The 20,287-nt window shown below is 44.8% G+C and overlaps 1 protein-coding gene across 4 annotated transcripts; it reads left to right on the top strand.

Moving 5' to 3' along the window:
* The first annotated feature begins 142 nt into the window (after positions 1-142).
* clstn1 (calsyntenin 1) lies at positions 143-20,243 on the top strand. 4 transcript variants are annotated; one of them, XM_058083450.2, is made up of 19 exons: positions 143-418; positions 6,223-6,345; positions 8,613-8,642; positions 10,345-10,540; positions 10,619-10,827; positions 11,348-11,497; positions 11,738-11,923; positions 11,984-12,232; positions 13,144-13,265; positions 13,350-13,512; positions 13,668-13,718; positions 14,400-14,557; positions 14,688-14,836; positions 15,159-15,406; positions 16,378-16,548; positions 16,614-16,759; positions 16,835-16,970; positions 17,418-17,602; positions 18,427-20,243. In XM_058083450.2, exons 1-19 carry the CDS (start codon positions 337-339, stop codon positions 18,622-18,624), a joined length of 2,952 nt encoding a protein of 983 aa, XP_057939433.2. In that variant the 5' UTR covers positions 143-336; the 3' UTR covers positions 18,625-20,243. The 4 variants fall into 4 exon arrangements, with proteins under 4 accessions (XP_057939433.2, XP_057939434.2, XP_057939435.2 ...); XM_058083451.2 differs by lacking the exon at positions 8,613-8,642; XM_058083452.2 differs by lacking the exon at positions 13,668-13,718.
* The last annotated feature ends 44 nt before the right edge of the window (positions 20,244-20,287 follow it).

Raw genomic sequence — 20,287 nt, 5'->3', positions numbered from 1 at the left:
AGTACGGGATATCCATACGTTTTCAAAACGTAATCTTAAATAATCCCTTTTCAGTAAATATTGTTATTCCCTCCCCTTAAACGCAGTCTAAAGCAATCAAACTTTGTGCTGCCGTAGTTTCCCACAGCCTTTGAACGCAGCAGAGGCAACCCTGCTGGAGGAGCGGTGATTGAAGGGATAGCAGAGCCCTGGTGGCGACGACGGCCATCTTAGAGCTGAACACCGTGGATTCATCCACCGCTTGTTCTTTTTCTTATTAAACCTTCAAGAGAAGAACGACGGCAGCAATAAGGGTGTGTCGGTTAAAGGTTTGCCGTGATTGAGCTCGAAGTCGGGATGCGAATCCGAAGGAATAAACTCTTTACATCCACCGTCGGACTGGTCCTGGCGCTGGTGTGTGTGCTGGATGCGGCTAAAGGTAACTAATCTGGGATTTATACACCGCGATGTTTGCTGTGTGGGAACATGTCGGGCAGGTTTCATGCTTTGTGGATGGAAATGGTATTCCTCCCAGCGAGTCGCCGGGTGAAGGTTACCACAGGAGGGATGCGTGTTGTGTTGAGGAACCTGTTCCAGAGCTGGTCAGATGCCTGAGCCGCAGCAAGTGCACGCCGCGATGCTTCATCAAAACACACATTCGACCTTTATTTCCGCACAAAAGCCAACGCTTCTGTGTAGTGTTGTCTTTTAAAACATCTCGAGCATAAGTATGGCGTTTTAATTTGAACAAAAGCCACAAAGCGAACCGTGTCTGTCATCTGTTATCGGTCTATTTTTAGTGTTCGACTGCATCGCGTCGTCTTTTTGCGGCTTTAAATAAATAATGAGCTCGCTTATTTCAACGTATCAGTTATTACCCATTCAGTACACCCGTACATTAACTAATGTGTGGTCAGATTAGGTGCTTATTTTGGGTCAGAACAAAAAGCCTTCTTATTTAGTGTTGTCATTAGGCCTCACTACAATATCAGGCTACGCAATGCGGATCATCCATCCTTGGATTTTTAGCATGATCAATGGAGATTACTTCGTTGTGGTCTTTGTTGTCACGATAATTCCCCATCGCTGACCGAGCATTATTTAACTCGGGGGTGCGTTATAGTGATGTGTATTAACTGCATTAACTGCAGGCAGTGCACCTCTTACCCCACCTCCCGCCATGGCCAGTTGGAATAGGCTCCAGCACCCCCCCCAATCCCAATAAACACAACCGGCATAGAAGATTATGCCGAAGAACACTGAGTGGGCATCTCTGTGGGGAGTTTGCACGCATGTGCGTGGGTTCCCCCCCCCCCCCATTCCAAAAACATGCTAGGTTAATTGGCCCCTCCCAATTGTCCACAGGTATGAATGTGGGTGGGAATGGTTGTCTATATGTGACAGACCACTGACTGGTGGGAAAAGGTTACAATGCTACAACACTACAGTAACTAATGCTACACAAACGAAAATGGTCTGTTTTAACGTTTTCCGCCATGGCTGAAAACATTACGGTCTGCAGTGTAACCTGTTGTATTTTGTCTGTTTTAAAAATGTGGAAATTAAAAGACGAAAGGACTGTTACATTGATATGCATATTGATAATCGACTATTTTAGGGCCAGACTTGTGGGTCCGGATTTCTACATGGCGCCTCACAATGTGACTTCTGTTCAAAGATCCACGGCTCAAGACCTTCAAGAATGTGTACATGAGATAATCGCTGGAGGAGGCAAACTGTTGACTTACGTCTTTGGGGGAAATCGCCCCAGTGATCCTAAAGAGTCAGGCTCTGAAAATAGTGGAGCCAAAGTGGGCTTGCCTCTTATTGGTGCCTTGACATTGAATAGATCATTGACTTGAATAGTATGTTTCCAACAGATGACCCGGAAGTTGTTTCAGAAGCGGCTTATGTGAGGGCTTTTGTTTATTTAAATGTACAGTGGAACCTGATTTTTCTTATTAATCCGTTCCCAAAGGACAACAAAACAAAATCTCACAGGTCGAACTTCTCCCTAAGTTTCACCTCTTCACTCTCACTGGCCTTTTTATGCCACTTGCACAGAGACGCTATTGAGTTGAGTCTGCATCCAGACCGCACCAATCCCCTTACTGCTCAGGAACTCTCGCAGTGGGTGTACCTTCTATCAGGAGGTTGGAATTACACGGAAGGAAAAACAAATGTTGCCTGGCAGTCAAACGAAGGTGATCCTGTGGGTCAGTCCAGACTGCAACTAAATGGTTGCATTTTTAAACTAATAAATCACACATCCAAAGTAAATTTTTCATCTATTCGTGCATGTGCGACCAGATAAAAGTACGGTTGGCCCTGCCAACAAGGTGTCCCTTATTTACTTTTTTAGAAGTTGGCCCAATTAATTTGCCGAACATTTTGTGTTGCTGACAAAAGTAAATGAGCTAATTTCCCAACCGACATTAACTCCTAAAGAGGAAGAGAGGACACACGCCAAAGAAGACAATGAAGGGCCAAAAAGATAGTGGATAAAAGATAGGTCCCCTTTAAAAGTGCTTGACATTCCAGTTATAATGTTAAAAATACTCTTGCGAAATTAAAGGCAAACTACACTTTTGGGGGAAATTTTCCCCATCATTCCCAGTCTTTATGTGAAACATTATTTCATAAGATATATTTCAAAATATATTTCATAAAAACATATTTCTTCCCCTTTTCTGTGTATAATAACAGCAGAAAATTAATTAATTTCAGCTAGCTTACAATGCTGTCATTGGGATATACCTATTTCTACTATGAATCCCTCTAAAAATAAAAACCGTTACCAACGTTGTATGGTTATATATCCATGCTGTGATCATGCATTAACACGTACACTGATGATAACATGTCATAGTTGCAGTATCTGGATGTATTTTGTTCTGGATGTATTTCTCTGCGCATTGATACTCGCTACGTAAGTAACACAACACCTCACTAATTGGCAGTCTCAGCATCATTCACAGACGGAAGAGTGGATACCGAGCTTTCCTTTTGGATATTAAGACTCAACAAGATTCTGGTTTGCAGTCAGTGTTGTTTACCTGGAGCACATGTCTTGTGCTGGAAGACACAGCCATCCCAAGGAGAGACAGAGCTAGCATGACTATGTGTATCAATCCGCAGAGAAAAGAAGTTTGGTAGGTGTTTTAAATCACAACACGGCAAGATAACACATTTCCAACAGTGGCTTCACCTTGACTGAGCATGTGGCCAGCCAAATGGAATAGATGTAAGTTGAATCAATGAAACAGAGCTGTTCGCTGCCATGCGACACAGAGATGACTCTTGCCTGCACCATCATTACACAACACGCTCTCAGAGGGTGCCAGGCTTTATCCGATAAAGACAGCCTGCCGCAGTCATGATGCTGCAATCTGGACCGCTGCGCAAGTATTCCTCAGGCTCCCCTCGTGGGTAGCCAGAAACATGTGAGCAGTCTGGCGTTGCTTTAGTCCACGGCATTAGCGAGAGTTATGCAGTGGCCGGACACGTGTGATGCTCTCTAAGTGTTGGAGGGAGACTGGGCTATGTGCTTTTGGGTCTCAGGATTAGCAGAAGCTATTGTGGCTGTGTGGTTCTCACAGCAAGTATTTCATCGTTGTTATTAGGTCAAACTCTTTAGGTCTCCTTAAAAGGACAACCGTAAGGGACATTGTCCGTCTGTGTCTGAGGCTTCCCTTGACTCATTAGTGTGTCTTACATATAGTTCTAGTCTCTTCATTGTGCATTTTGGGCTGGTACGACATGTACTCCGGAGCGACTTATAGTTCAGAAAATACGGTCATTGTAATTTTCTTCACATAGAGCAGGTTCAACCACTCATCAGTGAACTATTGCAAGTTTTACCCACGACTGACTGGTCCTCCTTTTAGGAACAACCTTATTTCACAGAGTGGATGCTCTTATACAGAAAGCCTTCTGTTGTTTTCGAAGAGTGCAGGCTGCAGACGCCTCATCCTCGGTCTCGGGTTTGGCACGTACAGCCACATGAAGTCCATGTTCCTTCAACAAAATGTGTTTGTGGCTCCGAGACCACCCTGTGTGAAACACTCCAACAAGCCAGAAGGCACGAGGAGAATGTTTTGTGCCATGCTAATCACAGGTCTTGGAGAAAGGAAATGGGTTTGAAAAGTTCTAATTATTATTTGTGTGGTTGAGTCTTTGCTTATGAATTATTTACATCTTGGGGTTTCACTGGATCTTTGATCCTCAAGTGAGCAGCATCTCATTTTTATCTTGTACTAATATCACTAGATGTACAATTTGACACTTTTGTCTCTCGTCTTCATCATCAAATATGTAAACACATCGGAATGTTGTCGTTCAATATTAGGTGGTATTATTATCTCGCTAGTTTGCTGAGTAAACCTGAGTTGAAAACTTGCATTGCAAATAAGGATGTGGCTGTGTGAACCAGCTCTTGTCTCCGTGGACTTTGTCAGTGAAATAACGTTCTTGACAAGTCAGTGTTGTACAGAGATAAAGTAAAAAGAGGAAGCCAAAAATGTCAGCCCTTCTTTGTGCAACCGGCTGTCATTCATCTTCAACACAGCAAGTAGGCTTAAAATAACATTCTGTGTCATATGTATTCTTGACCTATGGTTATAGGAGCTTCATTTGTAGGGTGCATAACATGACTTGCTTTGTCACTGCTGTGTGTGTGAGGATGCGAGCCATGCCCTCCATCAGAGGCTGTGGAGGACCGCAGCCCTACAGTGACACTGCAGTGACAGCAACTGTAGTTAATACTTTACACCAGGACACCCACCAGCGCCTCGTCACAGTCACTTGACCAGAAGTCAGCTTTGACGATAAGCCATCCCAATATATGAATATTTTGACTCCTGGAAGATTCTGCACATTTTAAGGCCCCATTGTAATTCCTTTTCTTAAATTCTAAGCCTCTCCTTTACAAAAAACTATTCTGTGAAAACAATTGCCAATGAATGGTCAATAGTATGTTCCCTGGCTAATAGTAACTAGGACTCTCCAGAAGCTAAAGCAGATTGTCTGTCTGTCCACACAATCTGCCTAAAGACATCCGCTTCCCTTCAGGTCCCAATATGCTCCAAAGGGGACTTAGTCAGTCTATTGGGTTTAATCATTCTGAAACTACTGCTAAAGACAGCAGCTTGTCCATGCAAAAGGCTGCCTTTGCAAGATCACTTAAAACAATGTCAAATTATCATATTTTTATGGTGGCAAATGTCCATATTTTTCTTCCGTCTACTAGAAAATTGTCTTGCAATTAAAGCAGTGCTTCTAAATTATTTTCTCTTATCTCTTATTTTTGTAAATCTTCCTGCTATCAAAAGCAATGTTACAGTGTGACCGTTTCCACTGTGTGATGTTTTATGTAACGTCTATTGATCGCAGCCAACCAGCTGAGTTATTACATAACCAGAAATGGACTTGAATATTATGCTTCAATCAAATAGGTATGACAGTACGTGTTTAGCCACATGCCATCATTGTTTCTCTGTTGAATTGGTGATTTATATATATTTATTTATATTGACAGCGGCCTCAGCATGACTATTTAAAATACGGAAAACATAATTTACACCAAAATGATGTGTGCGTAAAGCAACTTTATAAATAGGTCCTGCATGCAAAAAGCGGTGATGGTAGTGATTGTACTCTTCAGCCCAAAATAGCACAACAAACAACATTATAACAGTATCTCAAAATAAAATGGTGTATACCAGTGTGTCCTGAGTTTCTCTCCCTGACAGTCAGCCCTTTTGTGCTGTCAGCCCAGGTTAGTGTCACTTTTGCAGATCAGTGGCATAGTGACGACACCCGCCAGCTTCACCTCCCCAATATTGGATGTAAGGGTGGTGCGGCACCCCTGTCATGTGTGCCGTTAGGTGCCACTCACTGGAGCTTTTTCTGCAGCCGCTAGCAACAACAGCACTGGTTGCTTTGGGCACGCGGCTCCCTGGAACCGCCCACTGTTCCTCCCACTGACCTGAACTGGACACAAAACAACTACCATGCCTGTCAGAAGTAGGGTTTTGTATTCCAATGAATTGGACATCCTTTGCAGCATCTACTGCAGCATCCAAGAAAGAGAAGTAGTGAAGTGATGAAGCTCTCCCCACAACCCTGCATCATTAAATTGGCATGTTAGTGCATAATAGAGGTTTTAATTGTGTTTTGGCTTGTTATTGGCTTTTACAATGTTTGTAACAGATGCTAATGCTATCCTTTTTGTCTTTGACACAGTCAATAAGCACAAGCCATGGATCGAGACAACCTACCACGGCATCGTGACAGAGAATGATGACAAAGTGCTGCTGGACCCCCCTCTAATTGCACTGGACAAGGATGCTCCTCTTCGCTATGCAGGTGAGCAGGAACGATATTTGAATACTGCTGCTGGTTTTCTTCATTTTATCAGGCCTTCCCTCCTATAGAAGACGTGTGTCTGAGATGTTGAGATCTGTATGGCAGTCACACTGTAATACAGCTGCTGACCGTATGGCCCTTTTTGATATTCATACATCAAAATACCCTTTCATGTTTATGCCCACCCCCCAAGTTGGTGTGTTTTATTGTCCAAGTTCACAATGGCTCAGAGGGGATTTAATGACATTGGGACCACATTCAAAGCCGCAGGGAATAATTCTGGAAATAATTTCCCCCAGTTTCACATCACGAGTGTTGGGATCTTTTATCTGCTGCTCTTTCCCCACTCTGCTCTGGCACCGCATGATCCAACCCATATTTATCTCAGATTACCTCTCATGAATTAGCAAGTGAGATCCACGTGCCTGTGGGAGCTTCCTAATGTGATTTATTTACAAAGTCAGTTGGACTGCAATGGCCTCCAGCAACGCCTGTTTATGTTGAACAAATAAGCACATCGTTTCTAAGGAGAATAAACATTCTAAACATTTGCACTCTCATACAGAGTACTTGACCTTGACATACACAGTAGAGAGACTTGACTGCCTTAACGCTCCAGATGGGGGCTTCACACAAACATATGTGGACCTTTGAAAGACCACTGTACAGTATATGGTCCTGCATTGTGGACTCAGTAGAATTCAATAACTGCACTCCTCCCAGCTGGGCCTCCCCTTTTGATTCGAATAGCTGCCATGTCCCTGTAGTGTCTCCCTGTGGACAAAGCCAGCAGCAGCTTCACGTGGCAATAGGCATGACCGGGCATGGCGTGCCAGCCCCCTTCCACGTAGTCCATCGGTGCCAACAAATATGGTTCACTGTAAAGGCCATAGTCGCCCAGTCACTGGCGTACTAGTCAGATCAGTGTAAAACATGAATGAGGACCCACCAAGGTAGTGAAATGGGATGTTTGTCTATGCTAGCTAAAATCAGCCATTGTTGTGTATTAGGTGTGTTCGTCTGTCTGCAGGAGACTTGAGTCGAGGTGAATGGAACTCAAATAGTTTATGCAAACCTGACAGGTGGGGGAGTGGAGTGTTATGACTTTTTTTGTAATTTGAATAGGAACATTAAAGATGGGGTAATTGTGAAATGTTTTGACAGTATGTTGGGCCAAGACTGAAGAGTTAACGGCTGACTGTCTGTGTGAACAGTGAGTTGAGGTGCTTTGTGTGACTTCCTCATTAGAGCTGAGGCGAACACTGAGGCCCCCAACTGGGACTGCATGACTGCTCCTGGGCAGCCATGAATGTCTTTTTCTAGTCAACATTCTAACACATTCTTGTGTAATGTTAAACCGGATTTTGTCCGCAAATGCCTTTTAAATTTCTCAAAAATCAATGAGGCGCCTATACTCCGAGTTCTGTAAAATCTGTAAAAATGTTGTTGTTATTGCACAGTGAGCAATTAGCTTGATTGAGTGTTGGCGCATCACCCGCTGACACAGGGACATAATACTACCCTGGCAGTGATAAGCCAATCAGAGAACAGTACACAATACGTACAGTACCTATGGTAACGTCCACCACCCCCCTGAGGCTGCAAAAGCAAGTGAATTGAGAGCTTCATCATTCCATCATTCTAGGAGGATTAACAAAAAAAAACTTCAACCGCTGGACATTGGTGTAAACATAGCGATCAGGATTTAATTGTGTCAAAACTCACTTTGTGGAAAAATATATCGTATATCGATATTCAAGCTAGATATATCGGGATATGAGTGTTTGGTCCAAAGCGCCCAGCTGTATGAAATAGTAGAACACAGTTCAACTAAACTCACTGTTTGGCTGTTTTTTGTAGACTGTGTAGTGCTGGGGGCTAAAAACAGTAATTCACGCCAAACAATGATCTTTAATCTATTTGTAGTAAGCAATATTATTGAAGAAAATATAGCTGCAATCCAAATTGTTCCACCCTCACCTTCAAAATGTACAACGTTCCAATAGGTGGCAAATTATGTGATTATCATCAATGATGTGATGTGACAGCACGGCGTCCAGGTCACCATTTGCGGGACTATGGTGTACGGTAGGGATGTTCTCGCGTTCACTTACATGTTAGAGTGTTGGTTTTACACACCCTATCATCCTGACAAATGACTTGTGAGAACATGGTGTCAACATGCAGTATATTTTCCTCCTGTCCTCCTGTTTTCTTCTAACTCTTCTTCAACTGACCTGGGTTTATCTTCTCTCCCCTCCCTGTAGAGAGTTTTGAGGTGACCCTCACTGAAGAAGGTGATCTTGGACTCTTTCTTCTGCTTTGTGCTTATTGTTACTATTAACCCACTAACACAATACGGCATCCGCACTTTCACACAGACAATGCTCAGTAACCTACCCATTTGGTTTTCTCTGCTTTTGCGTTTCCCCCTTCACCATACAATAATTTGGAGTTCCAAGAGCTGGATGATCGATGTGATGTGGGGCTTACTGCTCTTAGAAATATCAGTGCACGAGACATCCATTGCGGTTTGCAGACCCTAACAGTTTTTCAGCTATCACCAGGCAACAGAAAGCTGCTTATTTTAAGCAGGCACGTCAAAATGGAAAACTGAATCATTTCATAATAAAGTAGATTTCTCTGACCCTATTCACTCAATTGTATTGAAAGAAATCTAAAATGATGAGCCTATTGGTGCCTCTTTGTCACCTTTCTGATTGTTAACTCTTGAAATGAAAGCTGCTGAGATTGTTAACCAATGCAAACTCTCTCCTGCCGTTGCATCTTTTTTAAGTTGATCCTCCACCGCTAATATCTACCATTAGCATGGCTGCAGTTGTCATTTGATATGGATGTCAAGCAAGTTGATATTTCTAACCCCAGTTCTCATCCAGTACCTTTTGCTTTAAAAACGTGAAGATTTGTTTATTTTCTGTTATTTCATTTGGAACCACAGTGGTTTGGCTGAGAGGCAAAATTAGTCAGGAAGAAAGGGGTTTCTTTGTTTTTTAAACATTTTTAAAGGCAGTGAGCATTGTGCTGACACTTTAGTTTTCTTCAGAGTCGGGAGTGAATTTGTACTGGCTGACTGTATTGTTAATACAATTAAAGGTGCTGTCCCTCTTCGGCTCCAAAGTACACTTGTCAGACGAATACAAGAACGCTACCAATAGAACAGATACATAGAAATACATGTCTAGATTTTTCACAATGCTAATGCCAACTGTGTAAACATTTTCATTCTCACGGCTACACTCACCGCTGTCTCGTATACACGTGCATGTGTAAGTCACGTGCACATACGCAAAGCAATCTCAGAGAGGTTAATCATTGTATGTTACGATAGACTACACATCATGATAGCTAACGATAGTAGATAAACTAGGCCAAACTGCCATCATCAGCTGACAACAAGCATCAGTAACGCCGGTGTTACGTGGGACGCGGCCCGCAGTGGAAGAGCAGGAAGAGGTCGGGTTCATCATGTTCAAAAGTTAGTGCCTCCATGCAATCGCTAACTGAGGCAGACAGCACTTTTAAGGTATGGCTTATGTTATATTTTCCTCACCAAAATATGGTGTATCTCAGTACAGCAACAAATGGCAGCCACTGTCAGTACTGCTTTCTAATGTTCTGGTTTTAGGATTTGGTTTCCTCCTGTAGACTTTTGTGAGATGCCTGTTCACATCTTTTTTTGGTTTCTGCTTGCATGATGAATGCAGTGTTTTCAATGGCTCGGAAAAGACTTTACTGTGTACGATGCTAAATATCCCATACCCACTCCCAAGTCCCCCCAAAATGCTCACCCAACTATGTAAGTGCTTTTGGGCTTCCTCCACAGACACCACCCACCCTAAAACTCTGAAAAACCTGTGGCTTGTGTTATTTCTTTTGTTTGGCATTAATTTGTTGATCTTGCTGCGAATACTTAGATTTTTAGAAAATATCCATCATCCTGTTTTACAGTTAATAAGAACAACCACATTTTTTGTTCAGGTGAGATTTGCGGATTCAGGATCCATGGACAGAATGTCCCCTTTGAGGCCGTGGTCCTGGACAAGTCCACTGGCGAGGGGGTCATCCGGGCCAAGGACAAGCTGGACTGCGAGCTGCAGAAGGAACACACCTTCACGATCCAAGCATACGACTGCGGAGAAGGACCTGATGGTGCCAACATGAAGAAATCACACAAGTGAGTTAGAGTATTCAACGTTTCAACGAACCCTAATGCACCAAAATACTAGTGGACTAACTGGTCTTTCTCTACCAGGGCCACCGTGCACATCCAAGTGAACGACCTTAACGAATATTCGCCGGTGTTCAAAGCAAAGTCCTACAAAGCCACCGTCATCGAGGGCAAGAAGTATGACAGCATCCTGAAGGTGGAGGCCGTGGATGCTGACTGCTCTTTCCAGTTCAGTCAGATCTGCAACTATGACATTGTGACCCCAGATGTGCCCTTCACCATCGACAAAGATGGTAAGGACGATGATGATGACGGTATCTCCTCCCTGAGAAAACATGAACAGTAAAAAAAATATATTTCCTACAGCCAGATTTTAACAACCAGCTTAGTATTCATCTTTGTTTTTAGTGTCTATGGGGCACTGTCTCTGTTGGCTCGTTTGCATACTAACAGTGATTGGATGTTTACTGAGGAGAGGGGAGGTGGGAAGGGTGAGTCTTGTGCTTTTTCTGGAGTTTTCACTTGTAAAATGTTGATTTGGGGCGCAAGCCATTTATTTAGTGGGTCATATTGCGCAGAGAATAGACCGACTGTGGCGCACAACTGTGGTGTTTTGTCACGAAATTGTCACTGTGCCAAACTGAAAATGTGGACACCTCCCCTTATGTTTATGGTATAGGAGCCATGGAGCCTTTCTTATCTGATATGCCTTCCCAGATGACTCATTGTATTGACTCATTTTATTGTACTTCAGCTTTGATATTAAACAAACAGCAACTCACAACCAGACTTTCCCCACTTTATTGTCTTCAGGCTTCATCAAGAACACAGTGAAACTGAATTATGGCAAAGAGCACATGTATAAGCTGACCGTGACGGCTTACGATTGTGGGAAGAACCGAGCCTCTGAGGACGTTCTGGTCAAGATCAGCGTCAAGCCTACCTGCAAACCAAGCTGGCAAGGTAGCAACACTCTCCTCTAACCATTGCAGTTGATGTGAGTGTCACCAAAATGACGATGGTCAGACAGCTTAAATCGGAGCAGCTCTAAGACATCTTTCCATGTAGTGAAGTGCCTGTTGAACATAATTGCAATTGACAACCCTGGTATTGACTACCCGCTCTTATCAGTGCTCTGGTGAAGGACACATTTGTCACACTCCCCCCCCCCCCCCCCCCCCCCCCCTCATTTCTTGCACTCAGGATTCAATAAGAGGATTGAATATGAGCCTGGAACAGGCAGCCTGGCTCTGTTCCCCAGCTTGCACCTGGAAACCTGTGATGAGCCAATCACATCCATCAGAGCCACGGTCGACCTGGAAACCAATCACATCGGAAAGGGCTGCGACCGTGACACTTACTCTGAAAAGTCCCTGCACAAGCTGTGTGGTAAGGAACGTTTTGTCTTATTGTGTAGCTTCACTGTCAAGTATCAAATCTTGCTTCTAGGAGCCAGCTCTGGCACTGTGGAGCTCTTGCCAGCACCCAGCAGCTCCGCCAACTGGACAGTAGGACTACCCACCGACAACGGCCACGACAGCGACCAGGTGTTTGAGTTCAACGGCACCCAGGCTGTCAAGGTTCCCGATGGCTTGGTGAGCACCAGCCTGAAGGAGCCCTTCACCATCTCTGTGTGGATGAGACATGGACCCGGGGCCCATGAGAAGGAGACCATCCTTTGCAACTCTGACAAGACAGGTAACGGCATAGCAAGGAAGCTAGTCGTAGTGATATTCTTTCACCCATTGCGACTTTTACAATGATAGCATCATGATGTCAATATGTCTTTGTAGAAGTAAAGACCTAATAGTAGCTGTCAGGTACTGAACCTGTCAAACCACTAATGATCAAATACAGTCTTTCTGCTGCCTTGGTGTTGATGTTTGCATATCCGTCTCTGAAACCATGCTAGTGCTCACACATGGAATTTCACTTTGACCCGTTCCCTCTTACCAGGGTTGGATATGGACCTTCACATGTATCATGATATTTTTGGGATGTATCATGATATGACAATATAAAACTCCCCCCTGTGTGTGTGTGGGGGGGGGGGGGGTGTTCAATATTTCTAATGATTTTGTGCCACGATTGAGCGGTCTGCCAAATAATACATGCAGCCATCAACTTGGCTTGTTTGCGTTTGTCATTTCTACCAGTGTAGTCATTTTCTTATCATGGAAGAATCTATACCGGTAAATACGTACAAAATATTGCCCAGCCCTACTTCTCACCCATGCCAAGAAGTTCATTGTTATTGCTAAATATGAGCTGCATGTGAGCTGACACTGTTAGATCTTATTGACTATGAAGTATCAGAGATGTGTGGATGGTTCATCAACTTCTGTCTCACTGCTTACATAAGAAGAAGGATTACATCACAGTGGCTGTGTGCTACACTTGCTGTAAGGCATCTGCACCGTGCGCCATGAGTGACCCCTCCCCATTCAGTACAGCCGCTGTGGTCATACGTTGTGTTCACCTCTTAACAAAACACTTACCAGAGAGGTAGAGGTAGATTTAGATCAACCTATTGTGACTGTTAACCAAGATCTCCTCCAAATCCTGTCTATTGCAGCTTCATTATGTGCTCATATTCTCCCCGCATGTAGACATGAACAGGCACCACTATTCGCTCTACGTGCACAACTGCAGGCTCATCCTCCTCCTTCGCCAAGATCAATCCGAGGCAGAGAACTACAAACCAGCCGAGTTCCACTGGAAACTCGATCAGGTGAGTCCGTGCTTCCAAATGTGTTCACGTGGAGATGTTTTCTTTTTCATTGTATTAACTGGTAGTGGGCCCTGTTCTCTGTAGGTGTGTGACAAGGACTGGCATCACTATGTGCTAAATGTGGAGTTCCCCACCGTGACACTGTTTGTGGACGGCACTACCTTCGAACCCTTCCTGGTCACGGAGGACTACCCGCTGCACGCCTCCAGGATTGAGACTCAGCTCACTGTTGGTGCTTGCTGGCAAGGTACTATCAGATATTTGAATAATCTATATGTATTATTCATCATTCAAAGTAATAATGCTGTCATAGATTCTCCAGTGATACACTCTGAATCCCTCTCGCTGATCCTTAATCTTCCTAGCTGTCTTTCCCAACTCTCTTGTTTCTGTCCTCTCCAGAAGCCTCAGGACATGACAATGACACTGAGACAGTCTCTGAGTCTTCCTCAGGTGGCTCCAATCGTTCCCTTTTCAGATACTTCCATGTGTCCGCCATGTCCCTTCACTCTTACCTGCATCCTCACTAGCCACCTCCGCTAGAATGAGTCCTGTGCATCCTAGATGAGATCAGATCTTCACATGTCACATTTTCAAGCATGTTGCCATGTGGATACACAGGCTGGTTTATTGCTGTTTGATTGCGATCCTATTTACACCATTTCTTCATCCACTGAACATACATACGGAGAATTCAAATGGACATGAAATAAACATGACACTCTTCTGTCCCCTGGCATCACCTGCAAGTCAGAAATGGGCTCTTATTTATGTCAGAGTTAGAGCAGATAGTAGACAAACACACAGGACTTGTTCATCTCAATACATTAGGATGGATGCTTCCGAGGATGACCAAGATGTGATGTTTTGATTTCACTTTTGTTGTTTCTGTTTACTCCATGGAAGCAGTGGCCATCCAGCAATCATTGACCGCAGATGTTGCTTGCACATAATAAAAGACCATCCATTGTTTTTGTTTTTACTAAACTTGCATGAATTCTAGTCCCACTGCCTTTGTACTGTCAGCCTGCATGCTGAAATCATTTTGCCAGAAAGGTAATTTTACGTAAATATTTAACACTCAGCTAAAGTATGTCTTTGTTGCTCCCCTTCTCCGTATCCTAACCTACACAGGCGGAAATGCACGTATGGTCCAGTTTTTCCGTGGAAACCTTGCAGGGCTGATGATCCGCTCTGGAAAGCTGGAGAACAAGAAGGTCATTGACTGTTTGTACACCTGCAAGGAAGGCCTGGATGTGCAGCTGCCCGAGGAGGTAGCTTCCACTGTCAAGGTGGGGTGGTGCTTTTAAACGTCAACATTGCAAAACAACCTCAGCCCGGCTAATGTAATTATTCTTGTGCATTTGTCTTGGCATCATATGGTCACGGTAAAGCTAAACACCATGTTTACATCTTTTCCAGGTGGAGTTTAACCCCAACCAGTCATCACTGACCATTGAAGGGGATGACATTGATGCCTTTGACAAAGTCATGCAGCACATCTCCTACATGAACTCCCGCCAGTTCCCGACACCTGGCATTCGACACCTCCGCATCTTCACCACCGTCAAGTATGTAGCAGGAGCCAAGAGTCCTTGCTGTCATTAGTGTAGCAGCTAACACAGAGTACTATACTCTGGCACAGTATCACAACGTCTCTATAGGCCTTGTGGAGAAGGATTGTATATGATGTATGTACTATAGTCATCATACCACATACTTTTGCTATTTAGCATAGTTATAGTTTTTGGTACCACAATTTATCTTATTGTCGTTTTGCCACCTTAAAAATAACATTTGTTGCATCATCCTGACATGCTGCAGGGAAGTTGAAATGAGCAGATTCCAATCCAAGTAATAATAATAATAATAATGAGGCTTCTGCCTTGCCAGGTGCTTCAACGAGGAGTCCTGCGTGACCATGCCGGATGCTGAAGGTTACGTGATGGTGCTGCAGCCCGAGGAACCCAAGATCAGCCTGAGTGGCATCGACCACTTCGCCCGCAGCGCTGCTGAATTTGAGAGCCCCGAGGGCGTGACGCTGTTCCCCGAGCTGCGCATCGTTAGCACCATCACCCGCGAGGTGGAGGCCGATGCAGCAGAGTCTGAAGCCACAGAGAGAGCTGACGATGATCCCACAGGTACAGAAAATGCACCCTGGGTTCAATATATATATATTTATTTGGATTATATTGCATTCTTTGAGTTATGTTCAAGTCAAAAATACAGGGGCTGATGGCTGCCCTGGCCAATAATAGCGCTCATCATAAATACTTGCAGTTAATCCATGTTATTGGTATCAGTATCCCGATTTCCCTCATGGATGATCGGAAACGGCAGCATAAACACCGATCGGAGCATCCCTAGTGATGTTACCTTCTCGCCCTAATGTGCAAACACACTGCTAATAGATGGTTAGAAGCATGGCACAATAGGAGGATTATGTCTTGTAGCCAAAGGGATTGGAGGGACTGACAGATACGTTGTTTACTCCTGGATGGGGGGGGGGGGTGCCATCTGTTAGCTGTACTGTATATGAGCTGGGATCAGGACACAATGCATCTACATGGAGGTTGACCCCCAAACCTCACACAACCACAACCCACAGTATGAAGAATTCCTGACTTCCACAGATAAAGCTCAAATGGAGACGTAAGCGGCAGGTGTTGAGGTGGCAATTTTCGAGTTGTTATTTGTATTTCTACTTCAAGGGATCGTTGGGATTTGTTGACAGGAAGTTGTATGACACCCCGGAAGCAGTGAAGTCCGTCAACAGGGAGTCACTCCACACTGGGTGTCCTGGGCAGAGTTCTGTTGGGATTTTTTCAAGTAGGCCTTTTTGTGATGCCAAAGGAAGCCCGGCTCCCTGTGATGTCACAAACGGCTAGAGATAGAAAAAGCTCTCTGAAACCGAGCGTTCAGAGCCATCCCAAATTTCTTCCAGGGCTCACTTCCAAATGCGCACACCTGATTATGTGAAACTGTGGTATGATGTAACACCAGAACACAACATTCTAGCTCCATTTATAGGTCAGGAATGGTGCCTGTTCATAGACAATAATGGCTGTGATCGTAAATCACCTCAGCTCTCATTTCATTCTGCTTGACTCAGTCCAAGAGACAGTGGTGTCCGAAGAGATCATGCACAACCTGGACACATGCGAGGTGACTGCGCTGGGAGATGAACTGGATGCCGAGCACGAGGGCCTGGAGGTGGACATGTACCAGCTGCAGCAGCGCGGCCTCGAGATGAGCTCCTTCCACCTTGGCCTGGTCATCACAGGTATGGACAGGAGCAGCCGTGTTTGGTCTTTTGGCTTCTGACACATGCACCCCGCTGTGCACCAGGCGTCAACACCATGGCCAACTATGAGCAGGTTCTGCATCTTATCCGGTACAAGAACTGGCACACGGAAGCGCTCTTTGACAGGAAATTCAAACTTGTGTGCTCTGAGCTCAACGGGCGCTACATCAGCAATGACTTCAAGGTCGAGGTAAGCCGGCACTTAGGTGGCATCTCTGTGACGCCTCCACCAGGTAATGGTCATGCCACGTGTGTTTCTTTGCAGGTGAACGTGATCCACACAGCCAACCCTATGGATCACGTCAACAGCGCCCTGGTGCAGCCCAACTTCATCAACCCCATGCATCAGGCCTCCGTGGACCTGTCTGGTCACAACCTGGTCAACGCTCACCAGGCGTCAGGTACTGCATGTCTCCTGATAATGTAGTATATAATGTAGTATATAGTACATTATACGGCCCGTCTGTTTGAAGTGGGGCCTTTATGGAAGTTGTCAGCACAACATTCCCTATTTAAAAACATCATGTCCATGTTCAATATGGAAGAACACTGAAATACTTTTTGTTGGGGTGTACAAGCGTGTACTTCCTCATGCAGCAACCTGGAGGATTATAGTCTGTTAGCCAGAAGTAGCACACGCGGTTTGTTTTTTAATGCCATACGTTTGCGGATTACACTTGAGTGCTGCCCTGACATCTGTGGACCTCCATTTACTTCCTGTTTCAGTAATCTTCCACGATGTCAGGCTGGCTAAGCTGGCCACTGCAGAGAGGCCCTCTGCTGTGGACATGAGGATACGTGGAGACCATACCTGGCACTAACTGGTGTGTGTGTGTGTGTGATGGCAGTGGTTCCCAGTGCGGCCACCGTCGTCATTGTCGTCTGTGTCAGCTTCCTGGTGTTCATGATCATTCTGGGCGTCTTCCGCATCCGGGCTGCACACCAGCGCACCGTGAGGGACCAGGAGAACGGCAAGGAGAATGAGATGGACTGGGACGACTCGGCCCTCACCATCACCGTCAACCCAATGGAGGTGAACCAATAGAACCATTTGCGTATTCCATTTTCACCACTACCGTGCTTCATTTTAGCTAATATCGTGTGTAAGCTAGCTGTTCTATTGCTGTGCTGTTATTATATTCCAACAAGTACACCACATAGTGTCAGACTGGGGCTGGGCAATATATCAATATTTTCAAAATATTGACTTCAAAGCAAGCATATCGTTTATATCGATGCAGACTGGATTTGATGCTGAGGATGACGTCGCCGAGTGCAAGCTAGTTACGGCAGCTCTGGTTTCTTTGCTGCCTTTTTAGCATTTCTAGTTCTTTATTCGTACTTTCTTATTGTTCTTGTGCCATGGCGATGGCTGCAGCTGCTGGTCTTCTTACTTAATGTCTCTGTCAATACTCCATGAATCCTAATGATGGTGGGCGTCTCTGATGGTGTTTAATTTGATGCTGATCCAAAATAGGCTAGTAGATGTGTAGCATCTCTTCCTGTTGTTAACGTGTTTCTATTGTAATGATGGCCATTCCATATGGCTTAATGCTAGTCATTGGCTGTCTTACCATTAGCCAGTGCACTGACGTTGTCTGGTACTTCAGGTTACCGATATGGGGGGCAGCTCTTCCCTCAAACTAGTCATGTAATGAACACATGACGGTGTTTGTGTAAAATAAGAGAAATATTTGGTCTCAACCAAAGTCACGTGTTGTCCAGCTATGAAAAGAAAGACAGGTCAGTCTTCCTGAATACACAAAGAAGGGTCCCATGACAGGAAGTGGAAGTCCATACAGTGGCCAAGGTGGACTTGGGTCATACTGTAAGTGTTGTGTGTCTTCACAATGGCAGACATACGAGGACCAACACAGCAGTGAGGAGGAGGAGGAGGAAGAGGAGGAGGAGAGCGAGGATGGGGAGGAGGAAGATGACATCACAAGCGCAGAGTCGGAGAGCAGTGAGGATGACGAGGGTGGCGAGCAGGAGGACCAGCAGGGGGCCAGCAGACAGCAGCAGCTGGAGTGGGACGACTCCACCCTCACCTACTAGGACGCACACACAAACACACGCACACACACAAACACACACCTCTAATTTGCACACCGTCAGATGTTCATCCTCGGGACAGCCACACAAGGAGAAAAGCAGGTTTGATCATCTTGGTGGCGCTACGGCTCGGTGTGGTCATCACCGGCTTTTACAATAATTTATTCCATTTTACGTCACTAATTGAAGAAGCCAACTGTGCACTTTTTATTTCTCTCCCACACAAGGCTTCAAAAAATGTTCCCATTTGTTTTGCAGCTAACCCCCCCCCTCCCTCCCCCCACTGGTCATCCAGTGAATGAATGCTTTTTAGCAAACGGAATGCATTTCCTTCTTTTTCTTATAGTGCATGAAGTCACGTGTAGAGAAATACTTTTGCTTTTGAAAGATGTTGTAAATATGAGGAAAACCATGTAAGTAGTCGATGTGTTCGTGAAGGCCTCCTCCACAGGCTCCAATATCCAAAAGATTCACATAAAAACAGCAAAATATTGGTGTCACGCAGGCTGTAGCATGTTGCTCCAATGTTACTGCTAACTTGTTCCGTCTGGTTGTACCAACGTGTCTGCTTTCACCGGGAGGGAGACCGCCATGTTCTTACGGCTTCTGGTCCTTTTTGTCTTCATGTAGTTTTTCCTGCTAGATCTCACCGCTGTACAGACTGGATTTAAACCTGGACTTTTAGACCGGGGCAGGTCAGGTTGTGTTAACTGGCATCGTTAAATTCCTAGGATTCTGAAAGTAGCTGAGAAAAGATAAGTCAAAGTAAAAGCCTCTTGTGATTGTGTTAATTCTCCACGGTGCGTTTTAATGTGAATAAAGCATTTATAAGTGGTCTCCTATTGCAAAAACAGCTCCACATCTTCGTACTGCAGAGTCGGTCCATGCCGTGTCCTCCTAATAACTCAAAGCGGGAAGGTCCTTATCATCTTCTTCCAAAATGTAACCTTTCACGCTTGCGTAGGATGTCTCTGGGTTTCAGAGGCCACCTTTCCTCCCAACGCCTTGTCATGGCCCCTGCTAGCCAAACATAGGGAGCGGAATTACAGTAGTAGCTCCAACAAACCCCGCTTGGTCCAATCAATGCCATGCTTTCTTCATTTGGAAGATGCTAGATTTCTTACGGAAATACGCGTCGTCTAAACATTAGACCGCGGCTAGTTTGCATTTTCATTTCTGCTTCTTCCGCAGTGGCACTGTTGGTGTGTAGCTGATGTAGATCCATATTGTATCTCGCTATAGATATCGTCCGAAATCCACCTTTGCGGCAGATGTACAGTATGTGGTGACTGACAGCATACTGTATGTCAGTATACTGTTGCTTTTTGCTGGGAAATGGGGAAAAGTCCACTTCAGAGTACTCTGTGAATGTGTCGGCCATGCGGTTGGAGGACACAAAGAACATGGCTGGAAGTCAGATGATCCATTTACTGACATCCACAACACGCCACCTTGTTTTGGCGATTTTTCTTCTTTTTCTTTCTTCCCTTGCTCCAAATGGAAATGTTGTGGAAGGTTCCTTTATGCTTGTTGGAGCTGCTCTCACTTCTCTACCAATTGACAGGCAAATTGTAGTCAAGTTGATGCTTGCTCGTAAACACAATAAAGGATAGTGAGATGGACTGTATGGTGGTCGTCTGTTCTACTGGAGACGCACTGTTGGTGT

The sequence above is a fragment of the Doryrhamphus excisus genome, linkage group LG17, assembly GCF_037039965.1.
Source record: "Doryrhamphus excisus strain RoL-2023G ecotype Guam linkage group LG17, RoL_Dexc_Guam_v1.1, whole genome shotgun sequence".
NCBI classification, from domain to species: Eukaryota; Metazoa; Chordata; class Actinopteri; order Syngnathiformes; family Syngnathidae; genus Doryrhamphus; species Doryrhamphus excisus.
The sequence above is the reverse complement of the archived record's forward strand: the minus strand, read 5'-3'. Positions and strand labels throughout refer to the sequence as shown.